The sequence below is a fragment of the Poecilia formosa genome, unplaced genomic scaffold (genome assembly GCF_000485575.1).
Source record: "Poecilia formosa unplaced genomic scaffold, Poecilia_formosa-5.1.2 Scaffold55, whole genome shotgun sequence".
Taxonomy (NCBI): domain Eukaryota; kingdom Metazoa; phylum Chordata; class Actinopteri; order Cyprinodontiformes; family Poeciliidae; genus Poecilia; species Poecilia formosa.
The window spans coordinates 526,234-549,889 of record NW_006799994.1 but is presented as its reverse complement, the minus strand read 5'-3'; the positions used below and the strand labels follow the sequence as shown (position 1 = coordinate 549,889).

Sequence of the window (23,656 nt, the reverse complement as noted above, 5' to 3'; positions counted from 1 at the left end):
TATTCCAGTGGTACTAGTACTTTATGAATATTCATTAATTATTTATTTAAAATAAGCTCCTATATCTTGCTGAAAACTTACTTATAAGTTAGATATTTGCTCTAGAAAATGAACCAAAATACTTGGTAAGAATTTGCTTGATGCAGAGAATGACCCCAAGTTTTCTTCGTTTCTGCATTTAGTTTTTCTTAACTAAATGTTGCTGTATTTACCTTATGTATTATGTATTATGTATTGCCCCGATGTTCTCCATCTTCTGCAGCAAAAAAAGAAAAAATCACTATAAACAAATTCAACATAATACTCCTCTGAACAATTACAAGTTGTTTGTTGCAACTCTGCTTTGATCCAGGAGTCATGTGACTGTAACTGAGCCACATGTGAATATCTGAAAGCAGCAGTTTTAATTAAAACAACTGAGGAGCCAGTCTGGCTGCGTGCAATGAAAATGGAAGCATGACATACTGTACGTATGCGCGCGCGTGTGTGTATGTGTGTGTTGGTGTGTGTGCATGTGACTGCAAGTGTGTTGCTATTACGGTGAGTCACTGAGATGACACAAACTGCATTCCTCTTGAGCTAAGCAACCCCTCCACTATCTCTGTCTGCATTTCTGTCTGCTCCCGGCTTCACCTTCTCCCGCACCTTCTCACCTCTATCACCCGAGCCGTGCCAAATCCCCCCAGCCATCACTTCAGTGTAAACATACAACCACAAGTATTTTTGTTACGGCAGCCGAGGGTCACACCATGGCCTCGCAAACACTATCCCACCACACCGAGTCAGGAAATATTTTTAAAAGTCTTCTCATGCTGACGGCCTCTGTTGATGATCTAACGATCAACTGTGTGTGTGTGTGTGTGTGTGCGTGTATATATGTGTGTGTGTGTGAAAGTGTGAGTGAGTGTGTCGGCCTGCAAGTCTGCCAGTTTATGTGTCTGTTTGTCTGCCTGCTGCTGTATTTGTCTGTCTACCAGATACCTTAACTAAAATAACATCAGTGTGTAAAAACAGGAGTAAGCGATGCGTTTCAAAGCTGTTTTGGCTCCATCTAGTGGCAATAGAGGGTACTACAAATTCTTTTATTAGTTTGAATTCAGGAAACATTTGCCAGTATGCAACTTTTTTTTTAAATGCTTTCTAAATTATTGCTAAAATTATAATTATGTCCTGACAGTATGCTATGAGATAGATAATCTGTGAAAAGATCAATCTCCTCCAACTCCTCCCTGAGCTACTGTTGCTGTTTGAATGAAATGAGCCAAAAACAACCAATCAGAGCCCAGAGGGGAGTCTTAGTGCTGTCAATCAACCTTATGAACATGCTGCTAAATGTGCTAAAGGAAGAGAAATAAATTACTTTTACAGGAAAGCTGTTTATCTGCTGTCATCGGTGGCTATGCTAACTAGCTTTAGCATTTGTGCAGGCTATGCTAACTGCAGTGTTGCAGAGAGAAAAGTGGAACGGTTTCAGTAAGCATGAAAAAATAATTATAAAAGTTACATACTGCAGCTTTAATGTCAAACTGTGAGATAAAAATGCAAATCAAATTGTTTTTTTAATTAATTAGTCAACATGTGTACCATTTTTGAATGCTGTACTTAATTTATTGTCTTTTCTCTTTAATCCTTTTTTTTGGCCGTCATCCTCTTTTTTTCTTGCCCTTCTCCTCCTCTTTTCCTCCTTCATCCCTCCATCCCTGTCTCTCCCCAGTCCAGACGACAGCAGGACCCCAGCCCTGGCTCAAACATGGCCAACGCTGACGTGGAACACAAGATGCGCTGAGGACGGAAGAAGGAAGAAAAAAATGGAAACTGAAGCAGTTTGTTTGTTTGTTGTTCGATTTCAACGCAGTCAGCAGGAGACCGCACTCATTGGCCAGTTGTTTTGCATTATTCCTCAAAATTGATGTATTTTTCAAACTTTTGAATGCAGACAAAAATGGAAATATAAAATTAACAGAAACGATTTAAAAGAAACCAAAGACTTAAGCAGGAATATTTGGGTGAAGAAGAAAAAAGAAACGTTGAGATTTTGACTTAATTTGGAGAACTTATGCAAAACGTTGATAATGAGAGAAAGAGGAAGAGGTGAGAACAAGAAGGAGCAGAGAAAAGGTAGAAGTCGTGGCTCAGGGTCACAGTCAGGGCTTCACAGCATGAATCAAATGTGAGGTTTCAGCAGTTCATGATGTAAAAAAAAAAAAAATATATATATATATATATATATATATATATATATATATATATATGTGTGTGTGTGTGCATTTTTTCAGTGTTTCAACACCTCATGTTTGCTGATATGCTTGTGAAAAACTTCCATTTTATCAACTTAATTTCTTAAAACCTGCTGTTTTCTGAGACCAAAGTTCACTTTGCTGGAGGGAGGGAAGAAAATAGGAGACTTAAAAAATTATAGAAAGGCAAACCAAAGACATATTTACCAGGCTGGAGGGTTAAGAAGTGTTTGCTTTGTGTAAATTTAGATTCATTTAAACATCACAGGTTCTGTAGCCACAACCTGAAGGCTCTAGATATAGAAACGGCTACATGGAGGAGATTTAAACGTCCTTCGTCTTCCGAGAGGTTTTGCACTATGTGATACAATCAGTCTTGATCTCCACATTGCTCGTCTTTTTATTGCATGAAATCAAACATGGGGCTTCCTTTGCTCTTTATTGCTTGCATCGCAGCCTCTTTATCCTTGGAGTGCTCTCTGTCTGCTCTTTGATCAGGAACAACTGGGTGACTCAAAGTCGGGTTTTCAAAACGTTTTAACCCTTAAATAAAAACTTTTTCTTCCTTTTTATTATTCTAAAGTAAAAACAAAGCTGCAACATAATATGGTACTTCCTTATGATTTTCAGAGTCATTAAAAAGAACCTCAACACAAAATTAAAGCTTAACGGTCATTGTGGGGTTAAGTGGAGTAGCTATTGGCAGTCAGAGTAATCGTAGGAAGGAATCTCGGTTGACTGTTGTTGCAGTTTTTACTATAATTCATAACTTTCCTTCAGTTCACCTTAAATGCTTTCAGAGTTAGCTTTCTAAGCTTACCGCTTTCAGCTGTGCAGCTGTTTCCACGCCACTTTGAGTAAAACCCAAACTCCTAAATATGGAAATAACAACCGAAATGGTTTTTTGTTTTAAACCGGTTCCAACTTGCACACATTAGCAAGTCTAGTTGGAAAGTTTACTGTTCCTAAAAGATTTACTTTTGTCCCCCATTAAATAAAATCTTCCAAGCTGCAGCTCAAATATTGTTCGCTCATATCAACTCATCACAACCCCAATTTAGAAAAATAACTGTTTCATCTTGAGGCAGTTAAAAAAAAGTTTAAAGTTAAATTTAGGAGATGTAACTTAAAGTGATTGTTGTGAAATCCATATTCAACTCAGTGAAGTCCAAACACTGCAAAGCCAAACATTTAATCATAAAATATTCTAACACATTGGACCAAAATCAAGAAAAACATACAATGTCCTGTGAAGTGATGATATCTGTAAATGAAAATCTGTTGAGTGATCATGAAGCTCGGATTTTCTCGGCTCGCTTCACATTAGTCACAGTTTGCTCCTCCAGAGAACTGAACTGAACTTACGAACTGAACCAGTTCCTAACTGAATCAGAATGAATAACTCATCAGAGATGCGTTTAGTTCCCGGACTCCACGTCACCCAGATGCTCCTCGTCTTTGCAGGGCCATAAAAGCCTGAATGCGGTTTGCTTTTCCCTGTCCGGTTACAGCACTCGTCGATTGAAGCCATGTGTTTTCCTGTATGTCGTCACCTTCCTTTGTTGTGTGAAAGTCAGGATGTTTACTTTTTATATTTCTCTCGTCTCAGTAGGAGTTTTTAGTTCTTTTCTCAGCTTAGACCTGAAGCAGCTGCAGGATATTTTGTGTAAACCAAAAAAAAAAAAAGAAAAGCATCTCCAAAGAATTGGGAGGTTTGAGGATTTTTGTTGCTTTTTTTATGTACTCTTTATTAATGATTTTTGTATTGTTCTATTTTTTTAAATAAATCCACCTGAACGTGGATTGAGTCAAGTCCTGTAACCAGAAAATGTTTTACACTTTGTGAAATGAACGGTTGTATTGCCTTTGGCTCCTTTAAGTTTGACTTATTTAGATAAATTCAGGCTCTTGTACAGTTTCAGCATTTTAATGAGCTTTAAAAAAAATTAAACAAAACAAACATGATAAGCTGGAGTTCAGATTTTCAACCAAGTTTGTTCAGGTTCTCTCTGCAAATGCAGCCATAAAATCAACTCAGGGTTCACAACAAAAACGACTTTATCTGACAAAATAATACTTTACTCTAGCTTTTAAAATGGTAAATCTCATTGGCTCGATTGTGTTATTTCTTCTGGCAATCAGGTGATTTATTCTCACCTGGTTCAGTAAGTAATTAGTCAAAAATGTTTTTAAAATCTTTTTTTCTGTGTGAACCTGCAGGATGGTGAGGAATGGTTTTATGGTCGGTTGTGATGTTTTTAGCTTAAAGGAAGTAAAGGAGAGAATGTTGATGTCATTGTGTGAGTTAAATGTATAGAAATACAGAGTCCATTAATTAAACTGGAACGTTGATTGCTAATTCTCTAATGTCTCATGTTTAGAGAATAAATTATATTGTTGTGAAAACAGAAATATAATGAGGAGGGAAAAGGTTCTTAAGAAGAAACCTTTTCTTGTGATGATTTGGTCTATTTGAAGGAAATTTATTGGAATTATACCTGGACAATGAGAAATTCTATAAAAATAAAATAGAATAAGAAAATTGTTCCAAATTCTCTGAATTGAAGCTTTAAAATCAAGTCATAAAACCTGGAAGAAAACTGAGAACTCTCCAAAGAAAAACACAAATTTGCTTTTAGGTTTAAGAAAAATTAAAAACTCAATCTTTTCTCCACCACTTGCACCAAGTGAACTAAAATAAAAAAAACTGAAGCATCAAATCCATCCTTTCCTTTTCTTAATGCAGGCATTAAGTCAAACCATTAAAATATAATTTTCTTTTCTTTTCAACATTATCTGTTACTTTTTTAACTTATTTATATGTTAGAACGACTTGGATGTTTTGTAGCTTGAGTAAACCTTCTTGCATTTCTCTTACTGTTTGTGTGCTCTGTGTTTTCATCTACTTTAATGTTGAACTTGTCCTCTCAGAGGAGTTTAACATATAATATGAGATATTCATTTCAAAATGTAGATTGTTTATCACAATAAATGTGTATCAATTCCTCTATTTGCCTTCGATGTGTGCTGTTTTCTTTTAGACAGCATTTTATGTCCTTTTTGGATTCAGTACTTTTTAAAGTAGTACCAATATATTTATTATTTTATTTTCATGTACAAACCATAGAAAACTCTATATATATATATATATATATATATATATATATATATATATATATAAAACACATATAATTGCATTTATCTGGACTAAAACCATAGCCATATTTATCCCTCAGTAATAAACACAAATAAAGTACTGAAATAATCATTTATATTTTGAATTATGAAGTTTCAGATTTTATTTATTTCATAAATAATTGGCATAATAAGCAAGTATGGATACATTATTTATAGCATTACCTCTAACTTATTATTTATGTAATATGTATTCAATAAAGATAGGATTTCATTAAAATATTTAAACGAAATGAGTATCTAACATATAGAAATAGGCTTCTCTATATATCAAATTAAAGTAAATAATTTTTTACATTTTTTATAAAAATGCATTCCAAGTTATTACATGTATAAATATTAGTTTTTATTGATGTACTTATAAACTATAATTGTGGACATTTCCCCCCTACATTACATCAGGGGCTACGACGATATGTTTATGTTTTTCCTGCCTACGCAAAAAAGCACACATAGAAACGTGCGAGTGACGTCATCACGCCAGCCTATGACGTTCTCCGAGCACAGGAAGTAGAGCTATCAGCTGATCCCGCTGGCTGTTGTTGATGTCTGAAGTTGCTGTTGTCGCTGCGTCTCTCTCTCATCGGCCCCTCAACATTAACGGACTCGGTGACACGCTGAGGAACGGACACGGCAGCGGCCATTTACCGGGCAAAGGGACGCGTCACGTCGTGTGGAAGTCTGAACGTGCGTCCCCGGCGGGCAGCAGCGAAGCTAGCTCCTGAGCTGAAGGGAGAAAAACAGCAGCGACAGCACACGCCGTCTCTTTGTTTCAATCCCAAGCAGGATAATAACTTTCTCGCGCTTGACTCAAGTATTTCTGTTTGCATATCCGTTATTTATTTTTATAGTTATAATTAATAACCAGGACACCGTCACGGGCAGCTAATTGGTTGGCTAACGTTAGCTTGCAGTGCAGATTAAAAACATTTTTAGATCTTTTCCCCCCTTTCGTAACCGCCCGACATTCACAGATACGAGACATAGCGGCTGTATTGGAAAGAGAATAATCATCAGAGTTGATATGCGTTTATTTTCCACTGTACCATCTGTTGTACCGCTCCAGAACAAGTTGAACTGATCTCTGCTCTGCAGCGTGTCAGGTTGTCTTTATTGATTTTTAGAGTTCATAAACAAACTGTTGGTTGACTGACAGCTTCGTCTTGTGTGTTTTAGGTTTGCTGGCAGGTTGCGTCATTTGTTTATCAGCAAGCTGTCAGTCCGTGCTGGATATTTCTGCTATTTTTATGTTTTGAACCGTTTTTCCATAGGTAGAAAAATCTTAAACACTTTTATACCTCTTCTTTGTAGCTGATTTACAACCCCGGACAAATATCATGAGATAAGGAAGGACCCGCTTTGATGCTCATGAATTTGGTAGCTTTACGTGAAAAAAGTTGATAGTTATGATTTAAAATAGGACGCTGAACGTGCATTGAGAAGTCGCTGTGATCAGGAAGAGCCAGCAGAAACAGAGGCAGGGTCCCACAGAGTCTTGAGGTGAGGTGAGCTGCCCCCACACTACTTGCCAATGCTGGATCTGGAGGTGGTGCCTGAGAGATCACTAGGAAATGAGCAATGGGAATTCGCCTTAGGTGAGTGTCAAACTTTAGAACCACTTAGGATGAAGTTATGTGACAATGTCACTGTATCAATAAATTAGGATAAATTATAAACATAAATTATTTACATAATTTAACTCAAAAGAGAAATTAAAAATGGTCTTATTATCCACAGAGTGATTTTTTCTTATTTCTGTGAATTTGTGATAATTGCCTGAAAAATTAGAAAGTTGTATTTAGTCACCTTCCTAAAATAATGGTGATGTCATTTTTGCCAAAAAAATTACATTTGCAGGGGAAAAAAATAAACTGTTAATCATAAAAAGATGATTTAGCCAAAAAAAAATTATTTTTAGCAAAAACTGACTTAGGCTGTTATTTTAGGAAGGTGACAACAAGTATAGAAGGTTTTTAATAGAAAAGTGTTATGTTGTCTAGTATATAAATTCCTAAACTTTTCAGCTTCTGATCCTCAAATTTAAAATGACTTCTGGTTGAGCATGCACATTTTTTGTTAAAATAAACAAAATCATTTTCAGCAGACATTGTATTGACCAATATATTGTTCTTATTTTTATTCAAGGCCAATTTAAAAAAAAATCTTTTACATTTATAGAAAACTTCTGCTTTATTGTTGGGATTTTATTTAGGTTAGTTGGCCTCACAGTTATTTGTGACCCAAACTTTAGGAAATGCTGGTGTAGTGGACAATCTTATGTCCAGAATGTGGGTAAGCCAATATGTTGAAGACAATCTGTATTCATGGAATGCTGTATGAAAAGTTAAGTGGAAGGAAAAACTTGAGTTAAAAAAAAACATGCAGATGTGACAGGGATAACTGGAGCCTTGAGCATTGTTCCTATTCAGTAGTTTGGTGGCGATTCATCAGATTTAATTTTTTTTTTTATTATTTTAATTTGGCTCATGTTTTGTAAGTTTTTAAAAATCTGGATTGGGAGTTTTAATCTACAAGCTGTAATAACCAAAACCTGTCATAAACTTGACGTATCACTCTGTGTGTCAGGAGGCTATATAATACACAAGTTTTGCTTTTTGAATTGAATTATTTAAAGAAATGAACTTTTCAGTTAAGTTAATGTACCTGTTTGTACCTGTCTGTCTCTGTACACCTCAGTATAAATTGCTCTTGTCTAGTAAAGTACCTTGAGATTAAATTTACTTTGCAATAACTAATGAATGACCTGAATTAGCAGCAGTGGGATGACTCCACTTTCAGGACTTTGTAACAGTATTCCCCTCTTACGTGTGCATGTCTTTGTTTTCACAGGGATGCCATTTTCCCAGGCCATCTCTATCCTCCAGAAACACTGCCGTATAATCAAAAATGTCCAGGTGCTATACAGCGAACAGGTGAGCCAGCTGCAGCTCTGCTCATACGGCCTCTGTTGGTTGTGTAACCTTAAAAAATGTTAATCAGCTTGCAAAAGAATTTGGCAGCTCTGGACGTCTTGCAGACTTTCTGCACTTTGAAAAGATTTATTTTGAAACTAAATCTTTGGTAAGACTGTAAGCCACACCTACCTTAAAAACACATTGTCCAGCATTCAGTTTACTGATATTAATGGTGGTTTTAATCATTTTTTATCTAAGTTTTTTGTTTGTGCACACGTTCTCATTCCAATTTTAGTTATCTGACCTATGAATCATTTCAGTTAAGTTAAAGCTTCTTGTGTGACTCTATGCCACACATAGACTTATTGTGCTGTTCATTTAGAAACATGTAGAGTGCAGGAAAACTGTAAATTGTTAGGCCTAAGAAGCTTATAAATTATGCCTTAAGAAACCTTGTTTTAATTTTTCTGCATTTAATGCGCCTTTAGTACAGTGAACATCAGTTTCTCCTTTCTGTCATTCAATTAAATGTGTAAAATCTGCACAGATCAGATTGGTGAACATTGCAATAATCATGTAACAGATAATTAAATGTGTTTCTGTTTAGGGTTTACAGTGAACAAAGAACCCAGATAATAACTAGTTCATCAAGCATCAGCCAAACAAAATTAGCATAATTCTTAAAGTTGGATTGCTTGTCTGTTTGTAGCTGTCATTTTGTTTTGTCACCGGTATTTATATTGTTTATCACTTTCCAATTTGGACTCTCTGTAACTAAAATCAGTGAGAGAAAAAAAAACATCTTGTGCATTTAAATGAGTTGGATGAAAGAAGCGACTAACAAAAACAGTTTACTACCAAAAAGTTTTACTTTTGTGAACCCAGTTGACGCACAGGAAGAGACTCTGGGGTTGAAAAAGCAAGAAAAATGTAAAAAAAACAGTGGTGTTTTTTTTTGTTTGTTTGTTTTGTTTTGTTTTTTGTTTGTTTTGAAGAAAGTATGACCGGGATTTCCCATTATCCCTCCAGACACCACTCAGCCACGACCTCATACTGAACCTGACTCAGGATGGGATTAAACTTCTGTTTGACGCCACAAATCAGAGACTCAAGGTGAGAATGGTTCATTTAGCACAGATATCAAACTCCCATTGTAGCCCTGACCTTTGTCACTTACCGCCTCTTTATTCCTGGCTGGATTTTGCTTTTACATATTAGGTGATTGAAGTGTACGACCTCAGCAAAGTCAAGTTGAAGTACTGGTGAGTAGAAGGATTTTTACAAACATGATAGATAATGTTGGACTTCTGCTTCATCCTTCGTCCATATCTAAGCCGTTCTTGTTGGTTGGTAATAAGTCTGAGCTATAAAATCCAAAAGGCCACTTTCACAGCTCAGTCATCGCTCTCTGTGAGACCCACAGCTGCTCAGTCACGTCACAGGAATTGAATCTGCTTGTGTTAATGTATCTGTTAGATTAGGCCTCTGTTATTGTCTCTTCCTGCTGAACCACTTCCAGTTGCTCTCAGTCGTTCTTTCTCTAACGCAGCTCTTTGCTGTATGAATGCTAACGGACCCAACATGCTGCGTTTGTGTGTGCTGTCTTTTAGTGGAGTCCATTTCAACTCTCAGGCCATCGTCCCCACAATAGAGCAAATAGACCAGTCATTTGGAGCGACTCACCCTGGAGGTACTTAATAACAAAGATTTTATTCACAAATAACTTTTAATGTAGTTTAATGAACATTGTCTCTTTTTGTGCAGTTTATAATGCTGCAGAGCAATTGTTCCATCTCAACTTTCGAGGACTTTCCTTCTCCTTTCAACTGGATTCGTGGAATGAAGCTCCAAAATACGAGGTAAGAATGGACCGGTTCCCTTCAGCCTGTTAAAGAAGACTTAAGACCAGAACCTGGTGACTTAAGGTGCATTCTGGTTTAAACTGCTGTAATCCAACTCTGATGCACTGCAAACACAGAATTTTACCAAGCGTTTTTGGTCGAGTAGTGCAGATATCTTAGTAAACTTTTCAGGAAGTTATAGGAGCTTGTTTTAAATAAATAATTCCTTAAAATTGATTGAAAAGTACTAGTTCCACTGGCAGAATTTTTTCACTTACAGCAAGACATTTTTACATGTTACAAATGAAATAATCTCCCAGTGGAACCAGTGTTTTTCCATCAACTTAAAGAAACTATTGACTTAAAACAAGCTCCTATTTATTGCTACTTGTAAGTTATTTTAGTCTTTTTTAAGTGTACCGAGATATTTGCACTAGAAACTACACAAAAATTCTTGGTAAGATTTTGTTTTTGCAATGTACGGACCAAAAAGGCAAACTCTGGTACGCCTAGAAACCTACGTCTCGGTCCGGTTGAAATGAACTCTGGTGCTGTTTGAATGCATATGTGAACACTAAGCGGACTGGAAACCGCTCCAAAAGCAGGAAGTGGACTACAGTTCAGAGCATTCTGGGTAAATGGTCTTTTACCAAAGACAAAAGAGAAATCCTACATCTGCTAAAATTTGACGTCACTCCATTTTTGTTTACATTTTGTGAAGAAGGAAGTTGTCTTCCTTGTCTTCTTCAGAGGCTTTTGTGTTGTTTCCTTCAGTGGTTTTTGGTGCAGCGCCCCCACAGGCGAGGAGGATGGGAACAGATTACTGTAAAAAAAAAAAAGGAAAGAAAAGAAAAAAGGGTTTGACACAGTGCAGTGTGAAAGAGAACAGCAGTAACTGAAAATGTAATACTATTGCAATTTTCGACCCCAGTGGAACAGAATCTTCCAAACTGCAGGTGTGAAAACACCAGGAAAGAAAGAATCTTAATGCCTATACTCTGAGCTCAACTGCTGTGTGTCAGGCTGTTTTCATACAAGTCAACATTAGTTCAAATGTGGCATCTTATGGCTGAGAATCATGATCCAAACATCTCCCAACAAGAGCTGCAAGTAACGATTATTTTAGTATTCAATTGTTTTGACAATTAATCAATAAATCAGATTTAAAAAATTACTGCAGATTGCAGAGTGAGGCTACAGGGCTGCATTAATCTCTGTTTACCCTCTGCTACTGGTTAACTGGAGCTACATTTGACCACTTAAGCCATTTTTATACATTAGAAATACATTAAAAGATGTAAGTAAACAAATTAACAAGAAAATAAACATTTTATTGTATAAAGTGCAACAATGTAGCATTCCTCTAGTTTACTCTTTTTTTTTTCTAACCTTAATGCAAAATATACATATTTTTTGTACAGTTTTGGCTTAATTATTATGCTGAGTGTTTTATTCTTTCAGCAAATGACCATTTTGAAGTCTGTATACTTCAGTTGAAATAAATCCATTCCATCTGTGATCGATTAATCATGATTAATTCGATTAATTGTTTTAGCCTCAGTCCCAACTCAAGATGCATTGATGTCAGTCCCCATTACGTCTCTGGTATATTATACAAAAATGACATTTCATGTCAGAATAACTCCTGAATGGACAAATAAAATTCATTATTTGCTATGAATTCAATCTTTCATACCTCGTAAACATTTAACATGATGCGCCAGCTTCACTAGCTGTGTTGTTATTTCATCCTTCCTGCAGATTCCACATGGAGCCATGGTCAAGAGGATGCACATCTACACTGGCAACAACCTCCAAGAAACAAAGTACATAATGACCACAACACTTCCATGTGGCCCAGCGACCTTCCTGCTAGAGGACATTAATGCGTTTATGTCGAATCTAATCAGGAGAAAGTAGGCAGCAGCAGAATAAGTTTTCAAACCAGTTCACACTGGAATGTTTCCTGTGTTTCCTCAGAGCTCCTGCGATGCCGTTGGCTTGTTTCATGGGCAACATCTTTGCAGAGTGTGTCGATGTCCTGAGGGATGGGGCGGGTCCTCTGGGGCTCAAGCTCCGCCTTCTCACAGCAGGTAACGCACCTGAAAGAAAATGACTGAGTGTCGTCAGTCTGCTGCTTTTTGAAGCATCCAAGTGCAAAAACTCTTCCAGCCATATTATTTGGAATATTCCATTAGTTAAAACTGGCCCTATTAATATATAGGGTTAGGTGGATTAGCAGACAACAGGAATTCAGTTTTGTAGTTTATAAAAGTTTATAGAAGTTTCTAGTAAAGTTCAGTGAACTCTGATTATAAACAGTAACAGAACCTGCTTGGTTCATTTCATTTACCTGTGCAGTTTTGGGTCGGAGTTCAGTGAATATTCTGTTTATTAAATATTCTAATAGACATATTATCTAATCATACTGATACTGTATTAAACTGAGCATTGAGAAAAACAGGACTAGAACATTTTTGTAACTTATTTGTGTGACTGTCTCGGTTCCTGCTGCAGGTTCTGGACTCGGTGTGATGGCTGACGCTAAGGTCCGGTACCTGGAGCGGAGCATCTTCTTTGGAGACTCCTGTCAGGATGTTCTGGGCGCTTTGGGCTCGCCGCATAAAGTCTTCTACAAATCTGAGGACAAGGTCAGAACTGTTTGTCCTTAGAAAGTCTTGTCAATCTGTTGCATTCACATTGTGTCAGTAAAATGAAACTTGAAATAAAAATGTTCACCTTTTCCTGTGTTTAGATGAAGATCCACTCTCCGTCTCCTCACAAGCAGGTTCCCTCTAAATGTAACGACTACTTCTTCAACTACTTCACCCTCGGAGTGGTACGTGGGTCCAGCCTTACAAGATGTTGGCAGCATGGCTCCAAACATTTAATGGTTTTAATGTTGTAATTCTGGGAACTTAGAGATGTAAATTGATGTAATTAGATTAGATTAAATTTAATTAAATTAGATGTAAGTTGCAGTACTTATTTTATTCTGTAGATTAGTTTGACAATTATTCACATAAACAAATTAACACATTCTGCACATTTTTCTTTTAACTCATTTTATACAATATTAAAAATACAATTATTGTTATTTCAAAAATCTATTAATCTGATTTAGCCCTACGATGAATCACAGGGTAGCATTAACGACACATTTTAATGTGCTACCATCCCAGCCGGTGTTTTTTAGACAACATGAGCCTGTGTTGCCCCTCTCTGTCATTTTCGGAGTCAAACAGATGTTTATCCAGTGACCTTTGTGGGTCACTGCCTGAATTCCCCGGAGTGGTTTGGGCATCCTGCCCTGGGAAAGTAAACAAGCTGAACTCATCTGGCTGCTGCAGAGATGAGCTATAAACAGCAGCACAGCACTGCTGCAGGGCTGCGTTGGTCTCCGTTTACCCTCTGCTACAGGTTACCTGGCTGCAGCTGATCGATGGGTTGTGTTGTGTTTCAGGACATCCTGTTTGACTCGACGACCCACCTGGTTAAGAAGTTTGTCCTCCATACGAACTTCCCTGGGCATTACAACTTTAATATGTAAATATGTCCTGCTGTCAGATTCACCTTTTGTCATTTTGTTACCTGCTCTTCTATATCTCAACTTTAATCACATTAATCCTTCTGTTGCGGAGTTTGATGTGATTGATTATTTCTGCTGTCCCAGATACCATCGATGTGACTTTAAGATCCCGCTGGTCATCAAAAAAGGTGAGCTGTCCCTGGATTGGTCAGAGTTTTAACCTCTGTATTTGTGCTTTAGTGGGATCTTTCTTCAACCTGTTGTTGTTTCTGACTCCTCAGAAGGAGCAGACTCTCAGACGGAGGATTGCATCTTAACCACCTACAGCAAGGTCAGTTATGAGAAGAAAAATGAAACTCTGCCTCCTCTGAAATATTAAAACAGATTCTATCAAAGTTTGGACATTTTGATTTTAAACTTCGTATCCTGTTTTCTTTTGTTTTTGTTTTGTTTTTTAAACTACAATATTGCCGTAATTTATCATCCAACAAAATGTGTTATAGTGACAGGCAGAACCGTGACTGGAAATCCAAACAGACACATTTAGATTTTCTGCTGCAAGCCAGGAAAAGTGTAGTAACTGTATGTCTTAATCAAACATCTGATATGAGTTCATTTTTATCACCATTATCTTTTAATAACCCTTCAAAGCTAAAGTGATTAGTTTTTGTGCAGAGTAATGCTGTTTTCAAAGCATCCTGACTCTGAAATGATTGTCTGCTGTGTCCATTAAATACCTTTTAAATCTGGTACATTGACAGTTTGCTGAATTTTTTTCTGTTTATTGTCAGCAGCTGTGTTCATGTGTTTATTTCTAAAAATCTGTTTTGATGAGGTGTCTTTGTGTTTCCTCGTCAGTGGGATCAGATTCAGGAGCTTCTGGGCCATCCGATGGAAAAACCCGTCGTCCTTCACAGGTAAACGCTCCGACCGTCACGGTTTCACAGAACAGAGTCGGTATGGATGACATGAAGGCTTTAAACGGATCGTATGTCAAGTGACGGTGCTCCTTCGGTGTTATTCTGTGATATTTTACACAAGAGGAAATTCTCATCTTTATTTATTCCTGACAGGTCTTCATCAGCCAACAACACAAACCCGTTCGGTTCCACTTTCTGCTTCGGACTACAGAGGATGATTTTTGAGGTCGGTACTTTCACAACAAACATTTTTGATATATACAGAGTTTTTTCAACAGCTGAAGTTAACATAGTTACTTGATTAGGCTATAAAATGGCACTATGTGCCTGGAAAACATAAAACTGTCCTTTAAGGTCATAATTCTGATTCTGTCTGTCAGAATCCAAACATATAACCAAACATTCAGATTGTTAATATATGAAAATAATGACATAATTGTTTCTTCCTTGTTATAGGATTTGTAAACCTGCCATTTATCTACACTCAGACCCAATTTGCCTGATGGGGCCTAAGAAATTTAATCAATTCTGATTCTGAAAAAAAATTCTGTCCTGAGTTTAAAGTCAGAGTTTTATCTATTTTGTTTATTTTTCCGTGGTCCTAATTCTCGTCTGTGCCTTCTAGATGTCTGCCAGACTTGTGTCTGTTTTGTTTCCAGTCAGTCCATCCCAGTGGTGATCAGGTTTTAGGGAGGAACAAAAAGCCCCAAATAGACCTGCTGGTTCTGAACCTGCATCCCGTCTCTCTAACACGACCCTGTTTTCTTCTGCAGGTGATGCAGAACAACCACATAGCATCAGTCACCCTCTATGGAGCTCCCAGGACCACCAGTCAAGCCCGACCCGAGTCCAGCGCTAGTTCCCACTGAACCAGAACCACGCCCCATTCTGGCCGACCCAAACAACAGCTCTTCTGCTGACTGCATTGGAACCGAAACCAGATTTTTATTTTTTTTTTACCTGAGCAGGCCTGACAGAATCACTACAACCTGGCTCAGGTGCTTCAGAGTGAACGAGTCGACGGTGAAACCAGACCTGCTGCCTCCTGTTTGGTACCAGCACCCGGGGTTCTGTTGGTACCAAACATGCCCCGTCCTGCGGGGACCCGGTCCTGCTGCGGGAGCGGCTCGCATGCTTCGAAAAGAAAGCTATAAAATGTGCATCCTGTGAACCTCAGAGACCGTTCTGCTGCCTGTACAGTCAGAGACGCTTCATGCCATCGTGAGGTGACGCATTCGGGTTCATCAACGCTGCAGGAAAACATAAAACTAATAAAACTTCATCAGCCAACCACACTGCCATCCCGGTCAGTCCTGCTCGTCTTCCTGCTTCAAGACCGCTCCGAACTGGGCCCAGCCAAACCCGTCCACTCCTGCACCATGAGCCCAGACACACTTCAAGCTAAGCACCCATTTCTGTTTTAAATCACAAGACCCAGCCTGACCCGATCCAAACAGCTCCATCTTCCCTCACCAAACACTTCCTTAACCCAGCTGAGTCGCTTCCTGTCCCATCATTTCAACCCCGACACATTTCTGATGAGCGGCGGCCGGTTCAGACGGTTGAAGCTCAACCTGCATGACTCTGAACGAGAAGCGATCTCCAAAAAGCACAACAGGAAGCGCTCTCGCTTCGTTCGGTTGATTAAAGCTACAGCATGTCACTTTTATTTAAAAAAAAATATATATTTTTTTTTTACATATTTGTTAAAATTATCATTAGGTTGTGACAGTACAATATGAGACAGATAATCTGTGAAAAACTTGACAGCTCCATCAGGAACAACCAATCAGAGCCAGGAGGAGGGTCTTAGCGCTGTCAATTACCCTCACGTCCTCCGCTTGTTCTCTGCTAGCCTGCCACAAATGCTCAAGCTAGTTAGCATAGCCACAGATAATGGCAGGTAAATGGATTTCCTTGAATGGTAAGTTGCTAAAGCGTGTACACGATGTTGATTAACAGCGCTAAGACCCTCCTCCTGACTCTGATTGGTTGTATTTTTAGATGACGTTGGGAGGAGATTGATCTTTTCACAGATTATCTGTCTCAAACTGCTACAACATGGTGACAGTTTTAATTATGTTAAAAAACAACATATTTTTGTGAAAGTTAAATTCTGCAGCTTTAACCTTCCTGCATGTTCTGCCTGGGCGTCCAAAGCCCATTTCTCCCTCACCATGACAACCATTTCCATTGTGTTATAATAATAATTTATTGTGATTCCTTTTTTTGTTTTTAACATTTGCACTAATAGACACATTTTTACTTGATCGTGCCCCATCCTTTGAGATGGATATGTATTGAAGAGTAGGAGGGATGTGTGTGTGGGTGTGTGTGTTGGTGCAGATGAGCGGCGGCGCCGTCGCGTTCTGTACGACAACGTTTCGTCTTTCTTCAGTGCTTTCTTCCGTTCTGCTTCTGATCCATCTGCGGTTCTCTCTCTGTTTAGTTGCCAAATGCTAAAGCCAAAGACCTTTTAGGAAGTCTTCATTTAATCGGTGTGTTTTCTTGTCTTGCAGAGTCTCAAATATTCCTAACTCCATCTTAATTTGAAGACGTGGTACAGCTTTTAATCCGTGTTTCAGTAATAATCCAACATGACCAGCCGACTCAGCTCATCCGTTCTGGATGAGACGCATCGTGTTTACCGTCAGCTCGTACCGTGGTCGACGTCCTCAGTGAACCGTGACGTAGAGAACAGCCGTCATTTCTGTGGTTGTAAACCCGACTTTGTTTTGGAAATGGTGAACAGCATCAGTCATTTCTTTCACCCAGCGTGTAAATTTACCTTGTTTTTAATTACAAACTAATTAATAAACTGTGCATTCATTTTAATAGACAAATTCTCTCATTGTTCCTTGATACAAATGTTTTTTTCTTTTCCCGCTTTTACAAAATATTTGGTTTGAGTCCTGTGCCTTTCAAAGAAGAATCCACACTCTTGGGCTTTTCCACATTTTGTCAAACTACAACCACAAACTTTACTGTGCCTCTACACAATCTGCTATTCTTTGTTTCAACGACATCTGTGAGTATAAGTTTTAAAATCTTGCCACAGATCTATTAGATTTAGACCTGGACTTTGACTGGACCATTCCAACACATGAATATGCTTTGATCTAAAACGGCTGCGTTTCCATTACAAATATGCTCAAAACTTTGACAGTCTGCTAATGGAAAATGCTATTATGTTGTTTCCATTAAATAAGAAACGCAATTAAAATCACATGTGATTAAGTTTGTAAAGGCTACAAGTACTTTAAACATGAAATGCCATCATCCCCCTACCACTTCCTGTCGTCCTCTTCGTCGTTTCCGCCTGTAGTAACATTGACTGATCACATGACTCGTGCCGTTTTTATGAAATTCACTACCGAAAAGCCACCTCATCGTATCACAGACTTAGTAATTGGCACGTTTCCGTTAAGCAAATTTATTTTTGTAATTCTAATTAATATATCCGTCACACCTGAATCAAATGGCTAAATTAGCTTCACAGCATCCAATCAAATTTTACAAAGTCCCACAAATTAGCTGATCATTTGATTCGGGTGCATTAAAGCAGTTAAATCTGAAACTGTAGATTATATATTATATATTTTTAGTTAGTGTTCAGTCAACTCCTCACTAAATAAGTATTTTATTGCTCTTGATTTTATTTAAGGGTCTCACTGTAAAGGGAGAATATTTAAATTGCATTTTATTTGGAAAAATGTTGATAATCATGTATCTTTTTTTTTCCCACTTATTTTATTACATCATATTAAACCAAGTAAAATGATAGAAGTTTGTTTTTTGTACCGAGACAAAATGTGGAACAGATCAGGTGGTTTTTGTCAGGCACTGAGCCGTTACACAAACAAAATGTTTTCCAGAATAGTTTTTGTGATTTTTCCTTTGAAGGATCCCAAACTAGTTTATTTAGTTTTTTTTTTCACACTTCTATAATCTGAGCCACTAAATGCATGTTTTTCTTTTGAGGCAGCAGTGAATTTCCAGATAGGCTGATCAAAGTAGCAAGAACATTTTTAAGTGCAGAGAAACTCATTTTAGTGTTTAGATTTCTAACCAATAAATGCTTTTTAGTGTTTCTCAAAAGAAAAGCTGTTGTGGAGTCCATGCGAAGCTGTATAAACGCTGTAAATAGCTCTTCATGGCATCCTCTTTGTTACGACTTGGTTTCTTCTCTTCTATGTTGTGAAGAAAGTTGATCAGAAAACAGTTTCTGCTCTCGGCTGATTCAGCCGGTCAGCGTTGGAGGGCAGCCAGTAAACGGACGTCTCTGTGAAGCACATGAACTCTTCATTTACACATCATTCTCTGCTGGACAAAGTTTGATATCTGTCTGATTTCGCTGCGTGGCGCAGCCCCCGTCTGGATGACTGGGTGAGCCTGGATGTTCAGGTTCTCAGACAAACCTTTTGGGTTTTGAAGACCCACTTCCAACATATCTCTTTGGGGTTCTGTTATGTTTCCCATATTTAAAGTTGATCTGATCTCCGCTTTGGTATGTTTTCTGGTGGAAACTGTCATACATGTCGTGGTCAAACATTTTCCCAAAACTCACTTTGGTGGAAGAAAATGTATTTTTAAAAAAAGTCTAAGAAAAAAAATGAAACATTGTGCCTCATCTCCCTTTGAGCCTGTTTTTATCTTTTTTTCCTCTGTAAAAATGATTTTCTGCGTGAGAATGCGTTTTAATTGAATTGGTGAATGTGTGTGTGTTTGTCATTGAGTATTGGCATCAACCTGCTGCATGGGCTGATGGTTGTTCCAGTTATTTTTCTCATTTCTGCAAAGAATCCCAGGTTGGGCTTTTCAGTATTTTTCTGCTTTTATTTCAGATATGCATTTATTTGTTTGTCTTGCTTTCATGACATCTAGAATATTATTGTCACCTTAGTTTTATAAGACTATAAAAAAAGGCCTAAAATCAGCCTCCATGTCTAAAGATCTAGTTATGGTCTTCCTCTGTCGCTACGCGAAATTGAATAAATTAGTAATCTAAAAAAAAATTAAATACAGGGACCCATTACTTATTTGGTTATTCATAAACATTAAATATTCACAGAAGTAATTGTAAACAAAAGAAACCAAGTGTTAGGACACCCATTATTATCTAGCGTTTACCCCCTTTAGCTGAAATACATTCAGTGATGCTGCTGCAGTAAAACATCTGCAAACCATCAACTTCACCTCCACACTGCAAAAACACAAAATATTACCAGCTAATTTTAGTCTAGTTTCTAGTGCTAATATCTTATCACGCTAGAATTAAGACAAAGTAACCTTTAAGATATAAGAGTTTGTTTTAAGTAAATAATTTCTTAATATCGATGAAAAAGTTCCAGTTTCACTGGCTGATTATTTCACTTATAACATGGAAAAAATGTCGTTATAAGTGAAAAAATTTGCCAGTGGAACTACTAGTTTTTCATCAGTATTAATACATTATTAACATAAAACAAACTGCCATATCTTGCAGAAAAAAAATACTTGTTCATTAGTTTTCTTATTTCAAGTGTTTTACGATATTTGCACAGGAAACTAAATCAAAACTAATTGGTAAGATTTTATATTTTTGCCCTAATTTGTTCTTTATCAGGAACTGCATATTTATTACATTTATAAATAATTCTAAAGAGTCCCTTCCTGTTTTTATTTAGTTGCATTAAATGATACTAAATATCCCTATTTCCAAATATGTTCAACACAGACTAAGGTGTTGTAGTTTTTATATATGGTGTCCATGTTTTTTCTGTTTAACTTTTTTGGGGGAAATCTTTCCAAGTTCAGATTGAGAAAAGGAATGTATGAGCCCAGTTTTTGTTTGCTTGGTGCTGGAGATGTTCGTTTCTGCGGGATAGTGTCTGTGGGAGCAATTTTTGTGTTGTATGTAATACCCTAGTTTAGCCACTAGGTGTAACATTTGTGCTGGGGATGATTTTCTGTATAAAAGGTAGAACCTGTTCATCAGCCAGCAGGTGTTCAGTCCAAAGATCAAAGCTTTTTGACTGAACTTGAATAGACTAAAAAACTGCTGGTGCTCAATGAGAGAGTTTAACTTTCATCCGATTTATTTTATGTTGATTTGGGGCAACAGAAAATAAATACGATGGCATTTTAGGGCCAATGTAGACAGGGTAAAAAGGAGGGTAAATTTACACCGTGAACTCAAAAAGTTTTAGATTAATTCCAGAAATTTTCCATAAAAAGGAAAAGATATTTCTGAGCTCCAAAGTTGAAAATGTGCCGGGGGAAAAACTCAGAAATTTTGGAATTCATTTCCACAATTTTTTTGGGAAAAAAAAAAACAGAATATGTACAAAAGCTGAGAATTTTTTAGAAAAAATCTTGGAAATTTCTGAGTTTTTCCCCCGCATATTTTTGACTTCTGGAGCTCAGAAATGTCTTTACCTTTTTATGGAAAATGTCTGGAATCTAAAACCTTTTGAGTTTGCTGTGTAAATTTACCCTCCTTTTTACCCTGTCTACATTGGCCCTAATACGCCGTCGTATTCATTTTCTGTTGCCCCAAATCAACATAAAAGTCAAAAAAGTAAAAAAAAAAAAAGTTCAACTTTTTAAAATTATCTGAGTTTAGACATTCAGACATATTTTGGATTTTTTTGGACAGAAATTTATTTGAATTTAATTTATTTGTTTTTTCTATCTACAATGTACCTAAACATAAAATGACTGCCACTTAAGACAAAATTTAAAAAAATAGTTACTCTGGCAGCACAGACACTAGAGCTTTTATTTCTTCAAACAAATGTACCACCAGAATAATTTATTTAAGCGAACTCTGCTGTGGCTGAATAATACAATAAGAGGCCAAACGTCTCATTTTTCTTCCCATAATTATTCAGTGTTTTAAATGAGGGTTTAGCTGCATTGTGGCAATGATGCTGTCAAAATGTTATTCAGTTTTTCATTTTTCTTCAACATGTTGAAGAAACATAGTTAAGAACTCTGATATCCAATCTGTCGTTCATTTTGTTCAGCCAGAGAAAAAAATCAGTTCTGCAAATGATTGCTCATAAAAGGATTAAATTACTTAAACTTATAGGTGACGTATAAAAGTACAAGACCTTCTCATTCATTTGACAAATTGTCTTTTCATTGTTTTGAACAGTTTTCTCAGATTCCAGCCAACATGTCTGGCTGGAACCATTTATGGTTGTTTATTTCCTGTTTTATTTTACATCAGTAAAAAACGTTCATATTGTCGTTCTTTCATCCAGTCCCCTCAGTAATGGTCTCTCTAAACACAATAACAGGTTCTGCCTTCTATGCAGTAAAAAAATCCAGATTATGACACTTTGTAGCTCAGATACATCCACGAAATGCAAAAATTTCTCCTCCAGCATTAAATTAGATTGATGGGTAGTTTAATCGCACCCAAACTCAGGTGGATATGTCATCTTTAAAATGGAAAAAAAAAACACAAATGAAGACCCTAAGCTGTGTGTGATTCTGTTTTGTTTTGTTTTTTTACATATATATAAATTGAACAGTTTGCTGTTATTTGTAACGTAAAGCTTCAGTTGAGCAATCTGATATCAGTTCGACTCTAATGTTGCTCTCATATTTTTCTGAATGACTTTTATATTTTAAATCCCATTTTTGGAAGCAGGGCAGGTAATTAAGACTGACGTGAAATTCCCTGGAATGTGGCTTTTTTGATATGCATATTTTGAATAACTTTGTATATGAAATAATAAGCAGATTCATCCAGCATGTCCCATGAATAAACGGCAATAAAACCATGTAGTGCAAAGAGACGCATGATACTGAAGGTTTTGCTGCAGCAGAAGTCCTTTGATGGTTGTTGAAATTTTCAACAAAGCTACTCGCTGTTTGTTGACAACAGAGTTTATTTTCTGTGTTGCACAACCAGAATATGAAAACAGAAAAATAAAATGTGGATGTGAAATGGAAAGTTTTTCTGTTTTTGTTCAGACAACTGTAGTTCTGGTCAGAAGAAAAATGGGAGAAAAAATAGGAGAAACTATCCGCCGCAAAACTCCATTAATTTGAGATTAATCTCAAAAAATTTCTGAGTTCGAAAAGGAGAAAATTTTCTTGAAAAAAATTCTAAATTTTGAGATTAATCTTCAAAACAGTATAAAAAACAATTATAAAACTCAGAAATGTTTTGTTTTTTCTAAAAAAAACCCCCAAAATTTTCAGATTTTTCTGTTTTTGTTTTTAAATGTAGAATGGTCCTAATACACTGTCATATCTGTTATCTGATAACTGTCCAGGATGCCGTTCTGTGAGTTGGACACTAGCATGAAATATTTTGCAACATTCATGTTGAAATTCAGACCTTGCATAACCACTTCTAGTACTTTATCAGTGCAGCTGCTTCTTCAATGTGGAATCAGACCCGTCATGAGTAAAACACATGAGCACCACATGACGCAACGCTTCACAAAATGTGCTCAAATTTTACATGTAAAAAGCATTTTTAGATTCACAAATATAAGACAGTAGCCGTGTTTCTATTACAAATGTACGTAAAACTTCAATATTCCACTAATGTAAAAAATAAAAAAAAACAATTTCGCATCATCATCCTCCAGTATGTCCTGTCGTCCTCTTCGTCTTTCCTACCAATCGTAACATCCGGTTGCTGATCATGTGACTAATGTGATGCAAAAAAGTTTCCATTTCAGTTTTCTAAAGTAAACTAATGTCAATACAACTTGCGACTTTTGTTTTTGTGAAAAACAAAAGTGTTTTTTCTAATTTGGCGTGTTTCCATTAACCAAATTAACTTTTGTAATTTCATTTTGCGTAATTTGACATTTAGAAAGTAAAAGTGCTAAATGGAAACATGGTAATTATAGAAAAAAAACACTTTTTTTGCTAAAAAGTTTTAACGTTCGGATGAGGTGGTTTCTTTGGCCAATCGAAATTGGTTTATTTCACAAAACTGAAATGGAAATACTTTATTGTCATCACATGACCAACAACCAGGTGTTACTACTGGTGAAAACCCCAAAGAAGA

The 23,656-nt window shown here is 36.9% G+C and overlaps 2 protein-coding genes across 5 annotated transcripts in view; both read left to right on the top strand.

Annotated features, from left to right (window-relative positions):
* LOC103138823 (core-binding factor subunit beta) overlaps window positions 1–2,209 on the top strand; it is a 37,137-nt gene extending 34,928 nt beyond the window's left edge. For 2 of the 4 annotated variants that reach the window (XM_007553173.2, XM_007553175.2), the window contains one exon: window positions 1,720–2,209. In XM_007553173.2, the coding sequence (XP_007553235.1) occupies window positions 1,720–1,764 (45 nt within the window). In that variant the 3' untranslated portion in view covers window positions 1,765–2,209. Of the gene's footprint in view, window positions 1–1,714 lie in introns of all 4 variants that reach the window. The other 2 variants (XM_007553172.2, XM_007553174.2) reach the window with 1 other exon arrangement.
* Window positions 2,210–5,914: 3,705 nt separating this feature from the next.
* On the top strand, window positions 5,915–16,227 carry phaf1 (phagosome assembly factor 1). Its single transcript, XM_007553170.2, has 16 exons — window positions 5,915–7,027; window positions 8,283–8,365; window positions 9,377–9,460; window positions 9,566–9,609; window positions 9,958–10,037; window positions 10,112–10,206; window positions 11,950–12,014; window positions 12,169–12,281; window positions 12,706–12,839; window positions 12,944–13,027; window positions 13,652–13,734; window positions 13,862–13,905; window positions 13,999–14,048; window positions 14,576–14,634; window positions 14,791–14,863; window positions 15,411–16,227. The coding sequence occupies exons 1-16, from the start codon at window positions 6,964–6,966 to the stop codon at window positions 15,504–15,506; spliced, it is 1,251 nt and encodes a 416-aa protein (XP_007553232.1). The 5' UTR covers window positions 5,915–6,963; the 3' UTR covers window positions 15,507–16,227.
* The last annotated feature ends 7,429 nt before the right edge of the window (window positions 16,228–23,656 follow it).